The 23,336-nt window shown below is 44.9% G+C and overlaps 1 protein-coding gene across 1 annotated transcript; it reads right to left on the reverse strand.

The window, feature by feature from the left end:
- Positions 1 to 637: 637 nt before the first annotated feature.
- On the reverse strand, positions 638 to 22,720 carry cd28 (CD28 molecule). Its single transcript, XM_080198171.1, has 4 exons — positions 22,354 to 22,720; positions 12,958 to 13,320; positions 8,836 to 8,939; positions 638 to 1,654 (listed from the first exon to the last, which is right to left on the reverse strand). The coding sequence occupies exons 1-4, from the start codon at positions 22,415 to 22,417 to the stop codon at positions 1,538 to 1,540; spliced, it is 648 nt and encodes a 215-aa protein (XP_080054297.1). The 5' UTR covers positions 22,418 to 22,720; the 3' UTR covers positions 638 to 1,537.
- Between the last annotated feature and the right edge of the window lie 616 nt (positions 22,721 to 23,336).

Here is a 23,336-nt window from a genome sequence, read left to right on the forward strand (position 1 = left end):
GGCCCCATCCCCATAACCCCATACATTTACCCTAGCGAGTGCTTCTGGCATTAAATTCCTCGGGCATGGTCAATCCACTTAACCAGCACATCTTCGGAGTGTAGGAGGAAACTGGAGCACCCGGAGGAAACTCCACACAGACAGTGAGCCAAGCTGGGAATCGAACTTTGGTCCCTGTGAGGCAGCAGTGCTAACCACTGTGTCACGGTGCCACCTGTTGTACCATTTGTATACTAACTCGAAAACTAGCAAAAGCTGAGCAAAAGTTTCAAAGCTAAAACAGGTGGCGTTTCTGTTATCAGGCTTTGTGGAACTAGATTTCTGGGAATTTGCGGCTGACAAGAATCTTGAATAGTTGCAATTAGTAAATCATTATTGAGCACCTGCAGATGCAAGGAAACTTTCACAATGACTCAGAGTTGAGTATTTTAATGATAATTTCATTTTTATAATGCGAAACAGACAACAACACACCCACCGTGTGTCTGCCTGTCTGTACTTACTGACAAGATTTGATTTCACAGGTTCAGAAAACGAAATTATTAATTTAGAAAGTGTGTCTCGATGGCACTTACCAACTCCCAGGTGTTTCAGAGCAATAATACGCAGAGACCCCATACAGCAAATGAAATCATTTTATTGAGAACAAAGCGAACTATCTGGAACAAATGCCAACATCTATAAAACGTTAATCTCAAAGTTGCCCTCAGAACGAGGGGAGTGGGAGGTGGGGAGGGGGAAATGGTTAACTGTTAAATATGTTCATCAGAACACTATGTACAGCGATCTTGAGTATCTAGGTAACTGGAAAACAAAGAGGCTATCGATATATACGTGAGGGAGTGGCAGAAAGCATACAAAAATATTGAAAAGGGAGTTACAGTGTTATTTAAAGATGAATAATGTCCAGGGTCGGATGGAGAAGGTGGGAAAATGGCATAAAATGAATTGCTTATTCAGAGAGCTGCTGCAGACACGATGGGCTGAATGGCCGCCTTCTCCACTGTAACATTTCTGCGAGTCTGCCCCCCCCCCCCCCTCCGACTTAAGGTAACACTTGTGCTTCTTGAGATTACTATTTCAGTTTGGACTCTTCCTGTGGGCTGACTCTGTTGATGAGAAAAGAAAAACACTTTTATAATAGACCTGAGATAAAAAGAAGCCTCTTTCCTGGGCTCGGAGGGTGGCTGGGGGAAGGAGTAGTTGTAATTATTTCTATTCGATTCGGCCCCAGTGAATCGTTGAACGCACAGGTAATGGAAAGATGTAACCAGCTGGCGGGAATGCGGTGTAGATAAAACAGTGCAACCTCTGGGTGGCTGAGCGGGCTGGGTTGTATCTGACCTAATCTTTCACGGTCATTGCGATGATTCTGCGATAACCCGGGTGTCAAGACGAGAAGGAACAAGTTTGAGAACGAAAATAGTGCAGCAGCCACATATTTACATCTCACTGCAGCCTTTCTTTGACGCCTAGGAGTCACACTTAGTAGCATTGCAATGAGGCTCCTGTGCTTGACCTGTTTAACATTGTTTTTTCAGTGTTTGTACAAAAGCATGGTGGCGGACTCAGTGTTCCTCCTGCTCTGTTCGCCACCAGTGCTGGGAGCCATCCGCTCATACACAGAGTTCTCCTCTTCTTTCCTGGTCAATTCCTATAAAAGAAATTGACAAGGTCATTTCCAATTGCACCTTCCAGAGTGCGCAGTGGCTACTTCAGAGACACCTTTAGATACACAACAACAATCTGCATATAGATAGCACCTTGAACATCCCATCATGCTCGACAGAAACTTTGTCACACGTGAATCAGCACCGTGCTGAGATAGGTTTTGAGGCAGAGAGTGAGATCAGGAGGCAGAGGGGTTTCTGGCAGGGAATTCCAAAGTTTGAAGCTGGAGTTGGGTAGCTGGAGGCAGGGCTGCCAATGGGGGTCAATGGAAGGGACAGAAGGCCAGAGTTAGTGGGGGTGGGGGGGGAGGGGGGCTGCAGAGGTCTCAGAATGTCCTGTGGGTGGAGGACGTTAGCAATTGCGGGAGGCAATAGAAGGGTTTGAACACAAAGTTCAGAATTTTAAAATGTAGCCCAATCCATCACAAACCAGTCTCCCACCTATTGATTCTGTCTACACTTCCCGCTGCCTCAGCAAAGCAACAGCATAATTAAGGATCCCACACACCCTGGACATTCTCTCTGCCACCTTCTTCTGTTGGGAAAAAGATACAAAAGTCTAAGGTCATGTACCAACTGACTCAAGAACAGCTTCTTCTCTGCTGCCATCAGACTTTGGGGGACCTACCTTGCATTAAGTTTACCTTTGTGCACACACTAGCTTTAACTGCAACACTACATTCTGCACTCTCTCGTTTCCTTCTCAATGAACAATATGCTTTGTCTGCCTACCACGAAAGAGTACCTTTCATTGCGTTCTAATACATGTGACAATAATAAATCAAATCAAAAATCAAATCATAATGGATGTGTTACTGGACTGGAGACAATGTAAGTTAGGGGCAGCGAATGTGTGTGTTGGTACATGATAGATTACTGGCAGCAAAATTTTGGATAAGCTCAAATTTATGGAGGATGAGAGGACAGATAGTGTTGGAATTGTGGAATATGGAAATAATAAAAGCATGAATGGGCTCCTCAGAAACAGAAGACTAAACAGCCCATCAAGTCAGTTCCACCATTCAATAACCTGTGTGTTTCAACTCCCCTTCCCATCACTCCCTAATTCTTCAATTCTACGTGGCACCAAATATCCATCCAATTCAGCTTTAACCATATTCAACAATGGCACATCCTCAACCCCCTGTGGTAGAGAATTCCAAAGATTCACAACCCTATTGAATGAAGACATTTTTCATTCTGGCTCGAAATGAATGGCCCCTTAACCTGAGCCCCAGGTAAATTACCCCAGTCAGGGGAGACTGCCTCTCTGCATCTTCCCTATCAAACTCCTTCATAATGTTTCAATCACCTCTCATTCTAAACTCCAGAGAATACAGACCAATTTACTCAAACTCTCGCCAAAAATAACCTCTCATCCCAGGGATAACTCTGATGAACTCTTGCTTTACTGCCTCTGATCCTCCCTTAAACATGAAGACCAAAACTAGACAAAGTATTCCAGGTGAGGCCTCACCAAAACCCAGCACGACTGTTCCAAGACTTCTTTATTCTTGTTAAGAACATAAGAACATAAGAAATAGGAGCAGGAGTAGGCCATCTGGCCCTTCGAGCCTGCCCCGCCATTCAATAAGATCATGGCTGATATGTTGTGGCTCATTTCCACATTCCCGCCCTCTCCCCATAACCCTTAATCCCCTCTCTTATCAAAAACCCATCAACCCTCTTCTTAAAAATATTTAGCGAGGTAGCCTCCACCACTTCAACAGGCAGAGAATTCCAGAGATTCACCACCCTTTGAGTGAAGAAGTTCTTCCTCAACTCCGTCCTAAACCGCCCCCTCTTTATCTTGAGGCTGTGCCCCCTAATCCTACTGTCCTTTCTGAGCGGGAAGAGTCTCTCCACCTCTATCCTATCCATCCCATTCATCATCTTATACGTCTCAATGAGATCTCCCCTCATTCTTCTAAACTCTAACGAGTACAAGCCTAGTTTATTCAGCCTCTCCTCATAGCTCAACCCTCTCAACTCCGGCATCAGCCTAGTAAACCTCCTCTGCACTCCCTCCAAGGCCAAAATATCCTTGCGTAAGTACGGCACCCAAAACTGCACACAGTTTCTCCAATTCCTACGCAATAAAGGGCAACAAACCATCTGCTACCCTAATTGCATGTTGTACCTGCTTGCTAGCTTTTTGTGTTCCTTGCATGAGTAGATCCAAGTCTCTCTGAACACTGATTAGGAGTAAGAAGTCTCACCACACCAGGTTGAAGTCCAACAGATTTATTTGGTAGTACAAGCTTTCAGAGTGTCACTCTTTCATCAGGCTCAGCGGATGAAGGGACAGCGCTCCAAAAACTCATGCTACCAAATAAACCTGTTGGACTTTAATCAAGTGTTGAGACTTCTTACTGTGCCCACCCCAATCCAACGCTGGCATCTCTACATCAATGTTTAGAAGCTCCGTACCTTTTAAAATTTATTCTGCTTTTTTGACTGAAGTGAATGACCGCACACTTCCTGACAGTACACTCCATCTGTCAACTTCCTGCTCACTCACTGCACCTGTCGATATTGTTTGCAGCCCCTTGGTGTTCTCACAGCTTGCATTTCTACCTAGCTTTGTATCATCGGTAAACTTGTATATGACAGTGTCATAATTGATCCCTTTAAAGAACTTGCATCACGATGGCCATGTGACCCAATCACCCAACGGGAAACAAGTGTGGGGATCCTGGGCTTTTGGCGCCAGGTTGATCCTGGCATTGAGAATAATCACATGGAATATAGTATTCTGTATATAAGTGTAAATAGTAATAAACCCATTGTTGTTAGCGGCATGGTGGCACAGTGGTTAGCACTACTGCCTCACAGCGCCAGGGACCCGAGTTCGATTCCTGGCTTGAGTCATTGTCTGTGCGGAGTCTGCACATTCTCCCCGTGTCTGCATGGGTTTCCTCCGGGTGTTCCGGTTTCCTCCCACAGTCCAAAAGATGTGCTGGTTAGGTGCACTGGCCATTCTAAACTTTCCTTCAATGTGCCTGAACAGATGCTGGAAGGTGGCGACTGGGGGATTTTCACAGTAACTTCATTGCAGTGTTAATGTAAGCATACATGTGACACTAATAAATAAATTTAAACTTAAAAAGCTTTAGTTAACTGATGGCCACCAATTATTGCATTTACTGCACTGGTTACAAGGAAAACAACAGTAACTCAGATTGTAATGAAAAATTTAACAGAAAATCATTTGCAAGAGTTGTAAAACAAGTCTAATCGAGTCCAGTCTGCAAAAGAGCGAAAAGTAGATGTGTTTCTCTTTGGAAAGCTTCGTATGCTGCTACAGAAGACTGAGTGCAATATATAGAGCACTTGGAATATTTTTTCTGTGCTAACGGTATAGAGAGGGAGGATAAAAAGAAAGTTGTATTGCTGGCTGCATGTGGGACCCAGACGTATAACTTGATGCAAAGTTTAACATCTCCAGATACTCTTGACACAAAAACTATTTGCAGAGCTCATTGAGCTATCAAAATGCATTACCACCCTAAGCCCTCAATAATATTACAAAAATGCTCATTTAAATCTACAGAGAGAGCCATGGGAAGACCACTACAGCCTTTGTAACAAGCTGAGACAAATCTTGGAGCATTGCAATTCTGGGTCAGCGTTGAACGACATGTTAATGGACCGATTGGAAAGCGTGTAAATAATGCAGCTATGCAGAGAAAATTGTTAGTTGAATAAGGGTTGACTTTAAAGGTGCTGGAAATTGTGCCAGTGATAAAGAACATTGAGAAGGGCACCCTGGAACTAAAAAAATGCACAAAGCAATGTGGTCTATCACTTATAGCAGGAAGCTACAGATAACAGTGAAGGTGTTAGTTTAAGTAGAGAAATAAACACCAAAGCTGGCAGAGTCACAAAATATAGAAGATTTAAACGACAACAGGGGAATAATGCAGAGTGCCATCAGAATGGGGGAAGTCAATTCCCAGAAATATGTGGATTTCGAGAAGCAGAGTTGTTCATGTGTGGAAGAAAAAGACATTTGAGGCACAAGTGTAAAAGGAGCAGGGCCTGCCTGGTACCAGCCTCAGTGAATAGTATGGAGAACTGCCCAGTAGGTGAATGTTTTGTCACTAAATAATGAGGAAGCCTGTGAGGTGGCCTCCGTCATAATGGAGTTGTTAGAGAACAGCTGGCCACTGAAAGTGAAGGTTGACAGAGGAGTGTCAGCCAAAGTTGCGGGTGAGCGGACTACTGAAATCTCCAAAAAGGTTTTTAAACCCTGAGTTGAGAAAGACTGCAGCTAGACTGGCTGAGACAGCCAGAAAGGCCATTAAATAGTAGGAATGGCCATGACAGCAGTCTACACAGCTACAGTGGATAGTAGTGTCAGGCCAAGGACCGAGTTTAATGGGGTGTGACTGGTTCCAGATCAGGTTGACTGGCTGAAATTCTCAAACTGTCTAACAAGAGCAACTGGAGAACTAACGTCATCCTTCATTAACAACACATTCAATAACTGAGGAGGTATTGACCCACATGGATTCAGAAACATCTGTAAAGAGTGGGGTGCCGATGCATTGGTGCTGGATGATTCACTGTGAGGACAGGTTCAGGGATGCATGCTCTGAAGATGTGCTAATGGACAGTCCCATGGGTGTGCTGGGGAGATGTACTGAGTGTCTCTGGGGATGTGCTGGGGAGATGTACTGAGTGTCTCTGGGGTTGTGTTGGGGAGATGTACTGAGTGTCCCTGGGGTTGTGTTGGGGAGATATACTGAGTGTCCCTGGGGTTGTGTTGGGGAGATGTACTGAGTGTATCTGGGGTTGTGTTGGGGAGATGTACTGAGTGTCTCTGGGATTGTGTTGGGGAGATGTATTGAGTGTCTCTGGGGTTGTGTTGGGGAGATGTACTGAGTGTCTCTGGGATTGTGTTGGGGAGATGTACTGAGTGTCTCTGGGGATGTGTTGGGGAGATGTACTGAGTGTCTCTGGGGATGTGTTGGGGAGATGTACTGAGTGTCTCTGGGGTTGTGTTGGGGAGATGTACTGATTGTCTCTGGGATTACATCAGGGAGATGTACTGAGTGTATCTGGGGATGTGTTGGTGAGATGTACTGAGTGTCTCTGGGGTTGGTTGGGAGATTTACTGAGTGTATCTGGGCTGGCGTTGGGGAGATGTACTGAGTGTCTCTGGGGTTGTGTTGGGGAGATGTACTGAGTGTCTCTGGGGTTGTGTTGGGGAGATGTACTGAGTGTCTCTGGGGTTGTGTTGGGGAGATGTACTGAGTGTCTCTGGGATTGTGTTGGGGAGATGTACTGAGTGTCTCTGGGGTTGTGTTGGGGAGATGTACTGAGCGTCTCTGGGATTACGTCAGGGAGATGTACTGAGTGTATCTGGGGATGTGTTGGGGAGATATACTGAGTATCTCTGGAGTTGTGTTGGGGAGACGTACTGAGTGTATCTGGGGTTGTGTTGGGGAGATATACTGAGTGTCTCTGGGGTTGTGTTGGCGAGATGTACTGAGTGTCTCTGTCTCTGGGGTTGTGTTGGGGATATGCACTGAGTGTCTCTGGGGTTGTGTTGGGGAGATGTACTGAGTGTCCCTGGGGTTGTGTTGGGGAGATATACTGAGTGTCTCTGGGATTACGTCAGGGAGATGTACTGAGTGTATCTGGGGTTGTGTTGGGGAGATGTACTGAGTGTCTCTGGGATTACGTCAGGGAGATGTACTGAGTGTATCTGGGGTTGTGTTGGGGAGATGTACTGAGTGTATCTGGGGTTGTGTTGGTGGAGATGTACTGAGTGTATCTGGGGTTGTGTTGGGGAGATGTACTGAGTGTCTCTGGGGTTGTGTTGGGGAGATGTACTGAGTGTCTCTGGGGTTGTGCTGGGGAGATATACTGAGTGTATCTGGGGTTGTGTTGGGGAGATGTACTGAGTGTATCTGGGGTTGTGTTGGGGAGATGTACTGAGTGTCTCCGGGGTTGTGTTGGGGAGATGTACTGAGTGTATCTGGGGTTGTGTTGGGGGAGATGTACTGAGTGTCTCTGGGGTTGTGCTGGGGAGATATACTGAGTGTATCTGGGGTTGTGTTGGGGAGATGTACTGAGTGTATCTGGGGTTGTGTTGGGGAGATGCACTGAGTGTATCTGGGGTTGTGTTGGGGGAGATGTACTGAGTGTCTCTGGGGTTGTGCTGGGGAGATATACTGAGTGTATCTGGGGTTGTGTTGGGGAGATGTACTGAGTGTATCTGGGGTTGTGTTGGGGAGATGTACTGAGTGTCTCCGGGGTTGTGTTGGGGAGATGTACTGAGTGTCTCTGGGGTTGTGTTGGGGGAGATGTACTGAGTGTGTCTGGGCTTGTGCTGGGGAGATATACTGAGTGTCTCTGGGGTTGTGTTGGGGGAGATGTATTGAGTGTCTCTGGGGTTATGTTGGGGAGATGTACTCAGTGTCTCTGGGGTTGTGTTGGGGAGATGTACAGTGTGTCTGGGGATGTGTTGGGGAGATGTACTGAGTGCATCTGGGGCTGTGTTGGGGAAATGTACTGAGTGTCTCTGGGGATATGTTGGGGGAGATATACTGAGTGGAGAGAATGTGGCGATAAGTCCATTTAGAATATAAGCTGGAAGATACTGTGTGGATGCTCTGCAGGGCTGTGGTGAGGTTGTGTCTCAGACACTATATCCAGCTCTTACCAACAATCCTTGAGAGAAGTGCAGAGAAAGCTTTGGTTCGATCCTCAATAACTGGAGAATTGAGCCAATACGAAATGTTTGAAATACATCATTGAAAGTTGTACAGATCTGCTCCCATGTCTCCCCACTCTGCCCTTTCCAGAAGCCTGGTGGAGATAGCCATTCCTGCACGTTCTAGGGTGCTATTCCCGAGCTCTGGAGGAGTGGGACCTCTGCTCACCTCCAACAAGAGCCCAATGCAAGGGACCCATCAGGGAGGACACTTCAATAAGATTAATGCAAGTCACACTTTTAAGACAAGGGACAAAGCAGGTAAGTGACATGTTCAGGAGTGCCGTTGGGAAACTCTTTGTCAAACACCAAAAACAAACAGCACACAAAAGAGTTGGGAGACAAAAGCTCTGGAGTCTCTTGAGAGCTGGTTAGATGTTGTAAGGTGTTGGCTCTATGAAAGAGATTTGTGATATTTCTGCTGTGTCTTTTGGCACTTACTTTAGCTCTGCAGTTTCCCACCGTCCACACAATGATGCAGATGAGGCAGATCAGAATCACACTGCCGAGAATCCCCACGGTCAGGTGCAATGAAAATTGGGAACCTGAAACATAACCAAAAATATGAATTGAAAGCACATTGCACATTGAGAACCTGCTCCTGGTCCTGGCCGAATGAGCTATTAACAAATTCAGGCAGCAGGTGACCCAGGGGCTCGACCATTTTCCCCTCTACTGCGGTTTCATTCGTGGCTGGGGTGTCCCCAAAGTGGGAGCATGCGATGTCCAAGGGCACGGCGAGCCTTCTGTACTCATTGGGCACCGCAGGGACTGAGGTGTGTTATTGATCCCTTTAACCACATTTTAGTTTGATATTTTAAGCTTCCTTTCTACTTTGTCTTTTCCTTTGGGCGGTTCTCTTCTTTTTTGGGAGCTGCCCGTTTTACTTTCTCCCTCAGTTTATTTGATTTAGTTTATTTGATTTGCGAAATAGATTGGCAATGTAGGAGGAACTTTACTCTGTATCTAACTGTGCTGTGCTGCCCTGGAAATGTTTGATCGAGCGATATAGAAGGAAATTTACTCTATATCTAAATGTGCTGTACCTGTCCTGGGAATGTTTGATGGGGCAGAATAGAAGGAACTTTATATCTAAATGTACTGTGCCTACCTTGGGACTGTTTGATGGTGTGGAGATGCTGGTGTTGGACTGGGGTAAGCCAGTAAGAAGTCTGACAACACAAGGTTAAAGTCCAACAGGTTTATTTGATAGCACAAGCCACTAGCTTTCAGAGCTCTGCTCCTTTATCGGGTAAGTGGGCATTCTCTTCACAAACAGGGCATATAAAGACACAAACTCAATTTACAAGATAATGGTTAGAATGCGAGTCTTTACAGGTAATCAAATCTTAAAGGTACAGACAATGTGAGCAGATAGAGGGTTAAGCACAGGTTAAAGAGATGTGTATTGTCTCCAGCCAGGACAGTTAGTGGGATTTTGCAAGCCCAGTCAAGTTGTGGGGATTACAGATAGTGTGACATGAACCCAAGATCCCTGTTGAGGCCGTCCTCATGTGTGTGGAACTTGGCTATCATTTTCTGCTCAGCGATTCTGCGTTGTGTGTTGTGAAGGCCGCCTTGGAGAACGTTTACCCAAAGATCAGAGGCTGAATGCCCATGACTGCTGAAGTATCCCCAACAGGAACAGAACAGTCCTGCCTGGTGATTGTTCAGCGGTGTTCATTATCTGCTGTCGTAGCATCTGCATGATCTCCCCAAATGTACCATGCCTCGGGACATCCTTTCCTGCAGCGTATCAGATAGACAACGTCGGCCAAGTTGCAAGAGTATGTACTGTGTACCTGGTGGATGGTGTTCTCACATGAGATGATGATATCTGTGTCAATGATCCAGCACATCCTACAGAGGTTGCTGTGGCAGGGTTGTGTGGTGTTGTGGTCACTGTTCTCTTGAAGGCTGGGTAGTTTGCTGTAGACAATGGTCTGTTTGAAGTTGTGCAGTTGTTTGAAGGCAAGAAGTGGGGGTGTGGGGATGGCCCTAGCGAGAAGTTCGTCTTCACTGATGACATGTTGAAGGCTCCGGAGAAGATGTCATAGCTTCTCCGCTCCAGGGAAGTACTGGACGATGAAGGGTGCTCTGACCACCATGTCCTGTGTTTGTCTTCTGAGGCGGTCAGTGTGGATTTTCGCTGTGGCGCGTCGAAACTGTTGATCAATGAGTCAAGTGCCATATCCATATCTTATGAGGGCATCTGGAGGTGTCTGTTGCGATCCTCCTCATTGGAGCAGATCCTGTATATATGGAGGGCTTGCCCACAGGGGATGGCTTCTTTAATGTGTTCAGGGTGGAAGCTGGAGAAGTGGACCATCGTGAGGTTATCCGTGGGCTTGCGGTACAGTGAGGTGCTGAAGTGACCGTCCTTGATGGAGATGCATGTGTCCAAGAATGCAACTGATTCCAGAGAGTAGTCCATGGTGAGTCTGATAGTGGGATGGAACTTGTTGATGACATCATAAGAACATAAGAAATAGGAGCAGGAGTAGGCCATCTAGCCCTTCGAGCCTGCCCCGCCATTCAATAAGATCATGGCTAATCTGTCGTGGCTCAGTTCCACATTCCCGCCCTCTCCCCATAACCCTTAATCCCCTCTCTTCTCAAAAACCCATCAACCCGTGTCTTAAAAATATTTAGCGAGGTAGCCTCCACCACTTCAACGGGCAGAGAATTCCAGAGATTCACCACCCTTTGAGTGAAGAAGTTCCTCCTCAACTCCGTTCTAAACCGCCACCCCTTTATCTTGAGGCTGTGCCCCCTAGTCCTACTATCCTTTCTGAGCGGGAAGAGTCTCTCCACCTCTATCCTATCCATCCCATTCATCATCTTATACGTCTCAATGAGATCTCCCCTCATTCTTCTAAACTCTAACGAGTACAAGCCTAGTTTATTCAGCCTCTCCTCATAGCTCAACCCCCTCAACTCTGGCATCAGCCTAGTAAACCTCCTCTGCACTCCCTCCAAGGCCAAAATATCCTTGCATAAGTACGGCGCCCAAAACTGCACACAGTACTCCAGCTGCGGCCTCACCAATGCCCTATACAGCCGCAGCAAGACCTCCCTACTTTTATATTCAATCCCCCTCGCTATGAAGGCCAGCATCCCATTAGCCTTCCTGACCACCTGCTACACCTGCAAGCTGGGTTTTTGCGACTCATGCACAAGGACCCCGAGGTCCCTCTGCACCATCGCCTGCTGCAGTTTTTCGCCACGTAAGTAATAATCCTTCCTACCATTATCGGCCTTTTGGCTAAGATCAAGTGTAGTATCATATAGTTGTTTCAATGATTGTTCACCATGAGTCCAAAGGAAGACAACGTCATTGATGTATCTAGTGTATAGTATCAGTTGAAGGTTCTGTGCCGTGAAGGGGTCTTGTTCGAACCTGCGTTTGAAGATGTTGGTGTATTGAGGTGTGAATTTGGTCCCCATGGCTGTTCCGTGTGTCTGGATGAAGAACTGGTTGTTGAAGGTGAAGACATTGTGGTCCAGGATGAAGCAGATGAATTGTAAAATTGCATCTGGAGATTGGCAGTTGTCGGGGTTGAGTACTGAGGAATTTGCAGCAATGTCATCGTCATGGGCGATGCTGGTGTTGAGTTCTGAGACATTCGCAGTGTCATGATAAAAGCTGGGAATTCTTTGTACAATGGGTTTCAGGATGCCCTCGATGTAATTGGAGAGGTTCTCACGACTTGCCTGGGCTTGCAAAATCTCACTAACTGTCCTGGCTGGAGACAATACACATCTCTTTAACCTGTGCTTAATCCTCTCTCCAATCACATTGTCTGTACCTTTAAGACTTGATTACCTGTAAAGATTCACATTGCAACCATTATTTTGTAAATTGAGTTTGTGTCTGTATATGCCCTGTTTGTGAACACAACTCCCACTCACCTGATGAAGGAGCAGTATTTCGAAGGCTTGTGGCTTGTGCTACCAAATAAACCTGTTGGATTTTAACCTGGTCTTGTGAGACTTCTTACTGTTTGATGGGGCAGAGTAGAAGGAACCTTACTCTGTATCTAATCTGTGCTGTGTCTGCCCTGGGAATGTTTGATGGGGCAGAATGGAAGAAACTTTACTCTGTATCTAACTGTGCAGTGCCTGCCCTGGGAATGTTTGATAGGGTAATGTAGAAGGAACTTTACTGTGTGTCTAACCGTGCAGTGCCTGCCCTGGGAATGTTTGATGGGGTAATGTAGAAGAAACTTTACTCTGTATTTAACTGTGTAGTGCCTGCCCTGGAATATTTGATGGGGTAATGTAGAAGAAACTTTACTCTGTATTTAACCGTGCAGTGCCTGCCCTGGAATATTTGATGGGGTAATGTAGAAGGAACTTTACTCTGTATCTAACCGTGCAGTGCCTGCCCTGGGAATGTTTGATGGGGCAATATGGAAAGAACTTCCCTCTGTAGCTGAACCATTCTGTATCTGCGCTTGGAATGTTTGATTGTAATCCAAAGTATCTGAATTCCCCAGTGAAAATATATTAATGAATACATAAATTTACCCCCACACTGTAAAAATCCAAAAATGCCCTCACATTTCTCACAATTCCTATTTCCGGTATAGATGATGGTCCCTTCTCCCTGTTTCTCCTCATAAGGAGGTGGGTACAATTTGACAATCTTGCAGAAATAGTTGTCAGTTAGCGATGAGTTAAATCCATACAGGGTGACAGAGAGACTGGATTGTATGCGATTAAACTGGCACTGAAGAGGTCCGGTAGAGTTGAAAGAGTGCATGGACGAATTTGTTGTCCCAGAGCAGAACTCGATTTTATCCTTTCCTCTGAGAATTGTTAACTTCAGTTCTGAGTTTTCATCACATTTGTTGGAACATTCCAGGGTGGCCTTGCCTGTGCTGTCCACTTCCAGCCTCACAGGCTGGGTAATAATTAATCCAGCTACAAGGAAAGAGAGAAAGGAAGAGAAATCATTCCAGTTCAGTTTGTTATATCTGGTATAAATAATCATTCCAGATCAATGTGTTAAATCCATCAGAACCAATTGCTCCTGTTCAACGGATTATATCCATTTTAATCGATTATTCCCGTTCAATTTTACACTCAATATTTTTCCCACCTAGCTGATGCCCCAGCCAAATTTATGTCCTGTTTTACACCTGACCCAATTTTATTCTTTGTCATCAAAAACTAGAACCTCTACGTGAAACTGGATATTAATCAACCCCACCAGTTTCCTATGGGGTGGGTTACATTAAAATTGCCCTCAATGTATCAGCTTCAGAAAGTATAATAAGTGGGGTGAGAAGGGGCCAGATACTTTGAGATAGGACAGATTATCAATTTACCCCATGGCTGCAAAACTAGCATTGTATATTCACCAGCTGTTAGGGGGACTGTCTGATTTCCCCTCCCTCAGGTCTTTCCCATTACGTGACCAATCCTTAAATTTGCACAGCAAGTTGGAAATCAAAATGTCTTCCTTATTTTAGTTTGAGGTCTTTTTATAAAACAGCATCATGGTCTCCTTCCTTGGTTATGTCTGTATTTAACATCACCATTTAACATCTCATAGAATCCCTCCAGTGCAATGAGGCCGTTTGGCCCATTTAGTCTGCACTGACAACAATCCCACCAGGCCTTATCGTCGAAACCCCATGTATTTACTCTGCTAATCCATCTAACCTACGCATCCCTGGACGCTAAGGGAGAATTTAGCATGGCCAATCAACCTAATCTGTACATCTTTGGACTGTGGGAAGAAGCCCTGGCAAACACAGGGAGAACGTGCAAACTTCACACAGACAGTGATCCAAGCCGGGAATTGAACCTGGGTCCCTGGAGCTGTAAGGTAGCAGTGCTAATCACTGTGCCACCAGGCTGCCCCCAAATGTCAGATTGCAGGAGCACCCAAAACCTCTGCTATCTCACTCCCAGTGCTGGCAGGGTGCAGGGTCAATCCCCCACTGATATCAAACTATAAAAACACAGGTCAGGTCCACTCCCCCAGCCAATGCTGCTCAATATCAGGTGCTTAAAAATCCAACCTAGTCCAAGACACAACTGGGATAGATCTCCAATCAAGCAACTGGGAAATGGTACGGCTCCAGACTGCATCTCAATGTTTTTAACCTCCAACTATCTTGGAATGAGAGGTCGAGGGGAGGGTGCTGTGCTGAAAGATCTTTCACTGCCTTAATTAGGAAGAGAACAGCGGGACCATTGCCAGCAGAAATCTGGAGCAAACCTTGCAGAGGAACCAGGAAAAGCACAAGGCCCAATCTGCAATAAGGTCCATTGGTTTGCATTGGAGTCAAAGCCCCCTTTCAGATGCCTTATCCTGGATGCAGGAGTATCACAGAGAGCAAGAGAGAAGAAGAAAAAGAATGAAGTGCCTTTGAACTGTATTCACTGTGGTTATATAGAATCATAGAATCCCTACAGTGCAGAAGGAGGCTGTTTGGCCCATTGAGTCTGCGCCGACCACAATCCTACCCAGGCTCTATTCCCATAATCCCACATAGTTATCCTGCTAATCCCCCTGAGACTGAAGAGCAATTTAGCATGGTCAATCAACCTAACCCACACATCTTTGGAGTGTGGAGGAAACCAGAGTATCCAGAGGAAACCCACGCAGACACGGGGAGAACGTGCAAACTCCACACAGTGACCTGAGGTTGGAATTGAACCTGGGTCCCTGGTGCTGTGAGGCAGCAGCACTAACCACTGTGCCACCATGCTGCCCTTAAATGTCAGATTGAAGGTGCACCCAAAATCGCTGCCGTCCCAGATACAGAAAAATGCATCAGCCATTTCGCATCCAGGCAAGGAAAAAAAGAGTAAAAACTGGGCAATAAGAATATTGGTCCAAGCTATTTCTACTGGGACTGCAAGGTCTCCATAAACACAATAAGATAAATAACAAAGAATCTGCTTTTTGATGATGGTTAAGGGATAAATATTGGCTGAGAGAAATCCCTTATTCATGTTGTAATTGTGATATTGAACAATGACCCCACCCTCTGGGCTACAGACACAATGATAAGAAGTTCCAATCTCTCACTCTCCCAGTGCTGGAACAGGGATCAAGACATCCCAGCTCCCAGATGTTGTGGATTAGTGGGAAGGTGTTTGCAGCACAATCAAGACGTGGGGATATGGGCAAGGCTTGCTGGCACACTAACACCAGGACTTGGCAAAAGTGGGATCTACGTGCTGCTGGTTTCTCATCAGTAGACAATTAGCAACTTGGAATTTTAACCATAGATGCGGCTTATCATTTTATAAGTGCAGTTTAATCAATGAGAACTATGGAGGGAACAATGTGATGTAGTGGTATTGTCACTGGACTAGGAGTCCAGAGACCCAGGGTAATGCTCTGGGATTCCAGTTTCAAATGCCACCACGGCAGATGACGAAATTTGAATTCAAAATCCGGAATTAAAAGTCTCAGGGTGACCAAGAAACAACAGCAGATTGTTGTAAACACCCACTTGTTCACTACTGTCCTTTAGGAAAGAGGGAAATCTGCTGTCCTTATCTGGTCTATATGTGACTCCACACCCACAGCAATGTGGTGGACTTCAGAAGCCCTCTCAAGTGCCCCAGCAAGACACTCAGTTGAAAGGCAACTACGGATGGGCAATAAATGCTGGCCCAGCCAGTGACACACACATCCCCTGAATCAATAAAAAAGTGCTATCACAGTGGAAACATATTAAGCAAAGTGAGGGAATTCATTCTGGGCTAAGCCTCTTGAACTAAAGAGAGTGAAATAGGTTATCACCAACTCTTGTGAGATAGAGAAAGAAATAGAGTCAAAGAAAGAAGAGAGAAATAGTGAAGTGCTTCTGAACTGCGCTTACTGTTGTAATGCAGGACAAAGGTGCACCAGCCATTTTGCACAGATCAATTTCCCATCAACAGCAATGAAATAAATAACAGATGATATTGGCAATGGTTAAGGGATAAATATTGTTCATTTTAAAATAGAAGTGTGGCATCTGAGACGGCATTAGGACCTTGGTCTAAGATCTCACATTAGAGACATTACAGTTAACAGAGCAGCAGGAGAAATACTTCAGTGGAGTGTCAGTCTAGACTTGAACTCATAATCTTCTGATTCAGAAGGCAGCATTTTACTCTTGTCACTTTCCTCTAACTCCAATTGGAATAGAATTCCTACAGTGCAAAAGGAGGCTATTCAGCCCATCAAGTCTGCACTGACCACAATATCAGCCAGGCCCCATCCCCTTAACCCCATGTATTTACCCTGCTAATCCCCTGACACTAGGGTCAATTTATCATGGCCAATCAACCCAACCTGCACATCTTTGAAGTGTGGAGGAAACTGGAACACCCAGAGGAAACCCACACAGATACAGGGAGAACATAGCAAGCTCCACACAGTCACCCGGGGCTGGAATTGAACCCAGGTCCCTGGTGCTGTGAGGCAGCAGTGCTAACCACTGCGCCACCGTGCTGTGGAAGTTGGATATGTATGAATGCTGCTTTAATGTTCCAGTGCAATGTCCTGCTTCACACGGTTGAATAACCTTTATGCATTCACTGCCCAGCCTCACATGGGACGGTGAGATTCTGGTGCACGGCAGGCTTAATGGACCCCCAGCACACTTGTAATAGGGACCTCTCTAATAAGTGGTGACAGATATCACCCACACAGTCCAATCAGCATACAACAGCACACTTGATATAGGTTCAGTGTGTGAAGAGGACCCCCCCCCCATCCTTTAGGGCACACTTTCCTTGTGTCTTATCTCTTACTGAAGAAGAACTTCCAAACTTGAAGCATTTCTGATTTCCTCTGACAATGCATGGATGGGTGGAGTTGGGGGGTGGCGGCGGTAATGGCAGCGGAGTTGGGAGGGGGTGCAGGAGTCAATTGAAACTCAACTTAGCAAAAACATGTGTGGATGGAATATTATCACCATCTCATGTGACGTAATTTACTGTTCAGCACGGAAACGAGACAGCAATAATTTTACAGATTGTGATCTTTGCATCTTGATTTCTTCTCTCCACTTCCCCAGTGGGGGCAGTTTCACTGAAAGCAGCAACTCATCAGTTCTTTGATGTTGCACTCATTTCCTAGCGCTCCTCATTCATTTAAGGGTTTGCTGTGCTTCCCTATATCACAACAGTGAGAACACACCAAAAATCCCCTCATTATCTAAAATGTGTTCTGAGAATCTTGAAGTCTTGAGTATGACAGCAAATCTTTCTTTTTAACTCTGTTTATAATCTGTGGTGTTGAAGCAGAGTTAATGCGATCTGTTAAACAGTGGAGGAGCTGTTCATGTACACATCAAACATTCATGCAATATCTTAAATTTCTTGCTTATTGTTTCACATTGAAAATTATAAAGCAGGCTTGCTCAGTCTGAAGCATCTCCCACATCTTGTGACATTGACACTTTGTATCTTCCTTTGGCCCTGTGGGATTGATTTCAACATTAGCAGTTTCAGCCTTGCTCCATTAACGGCCTCAATTTGTAAAATAGTACTGAATCTATCACATAGGTCTCTGCTGTGCTTATAGTCCATGTTAACCTCCTTTGATTCCAGTGGGTAAAATGCTCTAATCTCTTCCCCCTCTTGTGGGAATTAAGCCCTCCCTTAAATCTATCATAGAACAGAATCCCCACAGTGCAGAAAGAGGCCACTTGGCCCATTGAGCCTGCACCGACAACAATCCCATCCAGCCCTCATCCCATAACTCCATGTATTAACCCTGCTAATCTCCTTCACACTAAGGAGCAATTTAGCATGGCAATCCACCTAAACCACACATCTTTGGACTTTGGGGGAAAACCCATGCAGACATGGAGAGAACACGCAAACTCCACACAGACAGTTACCCAAGGTCAGAATTGAACCCCGGTTCTTGAAACTGTGAGGCAGCAGAGCTAACCACTGTGTGTTTTGATTACTCCATGTGGATCTGTTGGTAGCTATATAGGGAGGGTTTCTAGCCCACTTGTAGCATGTGTTTTGTGGTATGAGGTGGCACGCCATTCGCTGGCGGCATATCTTCTGGTCCCACTGCTGTCAGTATGATTTCCCATTGATCCCATCACACACTGCTGGTGGGGATGTGCCGTCAGTGGGACCAGCTGAACTTGCCAGCATGAACAGCTGGAGAATTCCAGCCATTATATTTCTTCTCCTTTGCCAATCATTGGAAATAGATCTTCTTTAGTTCTTGACCCTTCCACCAATGCAAAGATTTTCTCCATTTGTCCAGATCCTTCATGATTTGAAATTATCAAATCCCCTCTCACACTTCACTTCTCGCAGAATAATCCTAGCTTCTCAAATCTATCCTCAAAACTGAAGTCCTTCATGCCTGCAACCATTCTCATAAATCTACTCCATACACTTCCCATCATCCTTCTCAAAGTGCTATGCCCAGAACGGCACACCACACTCCAGTTTATAAAGATTCAGCATAGCTTCCCTCCTTTTGTACACTGTGCTTCTATTTATAAACGCAGGATTTTGTATGTCTTTTTAAAAGCCTTCTCAATTTGCCTTGCTGCCTTCGATTCTTTGTGCCACACGTACTCCCAGCTTTCTCTGTTTCCCCAACCTTTTAGAATTGCACCTTTGAATTCATATTTTCTCTCTTCATTCTTATCAAAATGTATCACTTTACTTTTTGCATTAAATTTCATCCGCCACATGTATGCCCATTTCACCAGCCCCAAGCTCTTGATGTCTATCACTGAGCTCCCCACAGTTCACAATACTTCCAAGTTTTGTGTCATTAGCAGATTTGGCAAGTTCTTTTATATATATAAATTACGTATATAAATAAAACACAGTGCTCTGAGTACTGATCACTTCCAATTCTCTTCCCACACTTGGTAGTGCACTAAGACAGATTTTTGTCTGTTTCCATAGCTAGTAATTCCTGGAACTAGTCTGTCGCCAGAAGCTTATAAAGTTTGAGGTGCATCACTCAACATCCACTGTGGCTGACCTGGAGTCTCTCCCACTCTTACCTTCAGCCATTGGCATGTTTGGAATGATTTACAGGTTGATACTTAACCTGTTTGGCTGCATTATGAACATATCTTCCTTAGCCATCATGTCCTGGAGTGGGGCTTGAATCAAGAGCTTCTGGCTCAGAGGTAGGGACACTATTCACTGTGCCACGGGATCTCTGGATTGACCCATGGGGAAACTCCAAAGTATAGTTTCCTCTGGTGCAATAAACAATAATCTACTGCTTCTCTTTCCCGTTACTCAGCCAAATCTGCATCCGTACTAAGAAGTTTCACAACACCAGGTTAATGTCCAACAGGTTTATTTGGGAGTACGAGCTTTCGGAGCGCTGCTGCTTCTTCAGGTGAGTGGAGAGTTGGGTTCATAAATAGGGCCAAGTCTTCACTCACCTGATGAAGGGGCAGCGCTCTGAAAGCTCGTGCTACCAAATAAACCTGTTGTACTTTAACCTGGTATTGTCAGACTTCTTACTGTGCCTACCCAGTCCAACACCGGCATCTCCACAACATGTATCCATACTGCCACTGACGCTTTTAACCAATGGAATTTGATGATAAGCCTATTCTTGAATCACTCACAAATGGAAGCCATTTCACAAAGTTCAGCCCGTGGAAATGATCAACAATACTTTGTTTTTGAACGCTTTAAGGTGTTTAACCAAAGCCTCAACTGCCCCCTGAAGTGGATGTAGAGGATCCATGGTATTATTCAAGGAAGAGCAGAGGAGCTACTCCCCAGTGGCTATGCCAATATTTAGCCTCTAACTAGCATCTGAAATAGATTATTTGTTAATTTATGGCATCGATTTTTGTGGGCTCTTGCTGTGCACACCTAGCAACAAGTGTCCTTCAGCAGTTCTTTGAGACATCCCAAGAACATGAAAGGCGCTGTCCCTTATTCTTTAAATTGTTACAGGTTTCCAACATTCCAAATCAAATTAATTATCAATGGCCTTTCTTCTCTCTTTCATCCATTTTCTCTCTTCATTCTTATCAAAATGTATCACTTTACTCTTTGCATTAAATTTCATCCGCCACATGTATGTCCATTTCACCAGCCCCAAGCTCTTGATGTCTATCACTGAGCTCCCCACAGTTCACAATACTTCCAAGTTTTGTGTCATTAGCAGATTTGGCAAGTTCTTTTATATATATAAATTACGTATATAAATAAAACACAGTGCTCTGAGTACTGATCACTTCCAATTCTCTTCCCACACTTGGTAGTGCACTAAGACAGATTTTCGTCTGTTTCCATAGCTAGTAATTCCTGGAACTAGTCTGTCGCCAGAAGCTTATAAAGTTTGAGGTGCATCACTCAACATCCACTGTGGCTGACCTGGAGTCTCTCCCGCTCTTACCTTCAGCCATTGGCATGTTTGGAATGATTTACAGGTTGATACTTAACCTGTTTGGCTGCATTATGAACATATCTTCCTTAGCCATCATGTCCTAGAGTGGGGCTTGAATCAAGAGCTTCTGGCTCAGAGGTAGGGACACTATTCACTGTGCCACGGGATCTCTCGATTGACCCATGGGGAAACTCCAATGTATAGTTTCCTCTGGTGCAATAAACAATAATCTACTGCTTCTCTTTCCCGTTACTCAGCCAAATCTGCATCCATACTAAGAAGTTTCACAACACCAGGTTAATGTCCAACAGGTTTATTTGGGAGTACGAGCTTTCGGAGTGCTGCTGCTTCTTCAGATACATTTCCGAATGATGTCCCACTGGAAGACCACCAGAGGAAGAGACTTGGCTCTTTGCAGCCCAATGTCCCGGTGAGCCAATTTTTTTCTCCCTCACTCCTCAAATAGCTCACACAGCTTGGACCCTGGACCTGATGCATTGCCACGATCAGGGAGGTGGGGGTGGGCATCTCTTCCAGGGTTTTACGAGAGAATTACAGTTAAAATTCTTCTGAGAAATCCAGAGCTACAAATATTCCCTCAGAGAAAACATAAGAAATAGGAGTAATGTAGGTCATTTGCACCCTCCCAAGTCTGCTCCACCATCTAGGAAGATTATAGCTGGTCTGATTGCGGACTTAATTCCATTTCCCTGCCTTCCCCTCAGAACATTGATTCCTCTATCAATCAAAAATCTCAGCCTTGAATATATTTAATGTCCAAGCCTCCACTGCCAACTGGGGGAGAGAATTCCAAATGTTAAAACTCAGAGAAGAAATTCCTCCTCATCGCCATCTCAAATGGGAAACTTATTTTGAAACTGATTGCTCTCATTCTAGATTCCCCAAAAGAGAGGAAATGTATTTCCAGTTTCTACCCTGCCAGTCCCCCTCAAAATCTTAAGATATTTCAATAAGATCACCCGTCATCCTTCTAAACTTTCAGCATAGGCCAACTTACTCAACCTTTCGTTGCAAGACAAATCCTTTCATCCCAGGAATCATTACAAAACTTTTCTGAACTGCTTTCAATGCAAGTATATCCTTCCTTAAGTAGAATCAGTACAGTATAGGAGACCATTCGGTCCATCAAGTCTGCACCAACCACAATCCCACCCAGGCTGTTAAGTCCTCATATTTACTCTGACGCTAAGGGTCAATTTAGCATGGCCAATCAAACTATCTTTGGACCCTTACTGGTGAGCAAAACTGTATCTAGGTGCAATCTCTCCAATGCCTTGTACAAAACTTTCTTATTTTACACTCCATCCCCTTGCAATAAAGGCAACATTCCATTTGCTTTCCTAATTACTTGCTTTACCTGCATGTTAACTTTTTGTGATTTATGTGCAAGGACATCCAGATCCCTCTCTATTATAGCAACTTTACAGTCTCGCTCCATGTTAAATTATATTGTTTTTTATTCTTCCAGTCAAAGTCGATAACTGCTCCCTTTCTCACATTCTACTCGATCTGTCAATCCCCCGTGCGGACTCTTTGTATCATCTCCACAGCACACAGTATAGAAAGGTTCCTACCATCCAGTCTCCATATTGGGTGCATCCAAAGAAAAAACACCAGCAGGTTCCGGAGACACTCCATTGTTCGATGATTTGGATCCTGTGCTTCTTTTCCTTTAAATGGCACTGATATCTTCAAAGCCCATCATTTTATGATGTGTAATAGGAAGCAGTGGGGTGATTGGAGATTGTATCTACTCCGGAAATACTGACGACAAGGCTCCGTCTCTTCTTCACTGTACCACTCTCACCACTTCCCTGTGCTCACTTACTGGGAACGTTAGGCACTGAGTTTACAGCGTAACATTTCAGGATAGTGCCTCCGTCCCTCTGTGCCCAGCTCTCCAAGTATTGCACTGCGGAAAGTTGGCTGTCCAGTGGTAAAGGACTGCAGTGGTACAACACACCGCAAGATGATAGCAAAGTCTACCATTTATCTCTGGAAAGGACGAATCTCAGTAATTGAGAGACAGAATTTGATAGCTAAGAGCGGATAATGACAAAGTATAACGGAGAGAGTGGGGGAGGGGATGATGACAGAAAGCTGCAGAGTGAGGAGGTTAAAGAACCAAATTGAAAATAGAACAGAGGGAAAGTGGCAGACACAGATGGCATGTAAGAGAAAACAAACAAACAATTACTGACACACAAAAAGACACACGCATAGAAGAAATCATGTGACTGAGAGAGAAACCAGAGAAACAGACAAGAGCGAAACGGGATGGAGAATGAGAAATAAACAGGGGAAAATTGGAGAGGTGTTCATTGGTATGATGTGGTTAAGCAGTTATACATGAACTGACTGTATGGAAAAATACATGAAAATTGACTCACATCTGATCAGTGCATCAACTAGTTTACCTACAGTAGCACTTTCCAATGCCCAGCTGTTTGGTCGCTGGCTATCCAATCACAATTCTTTTTGCCGCTAATTATCTGCTCACCATGTACCCAGTTAAACCTTCACTGTCTCACCTTGGTCCCCATTAACCAGAATTGAA

The sequence above is a fragment of the Carcharhinus amblyrhynchos genome, chromosome 11, assembly GCF_965287045.1.
Source record: "Carcharhinus amblyrhynchos chromosome 11, sCarAmb.v2.hapA, whole genome shotgun sequence".
In the NCBI taxonomy this organism is placed as follows: Eukaryota; Metazoa; Chordata; class Chondrichthyes; order Carcharhiniformes; family Carcharhinidae; genus Carcharhinus; species Carcharhinus amblyrhynchos.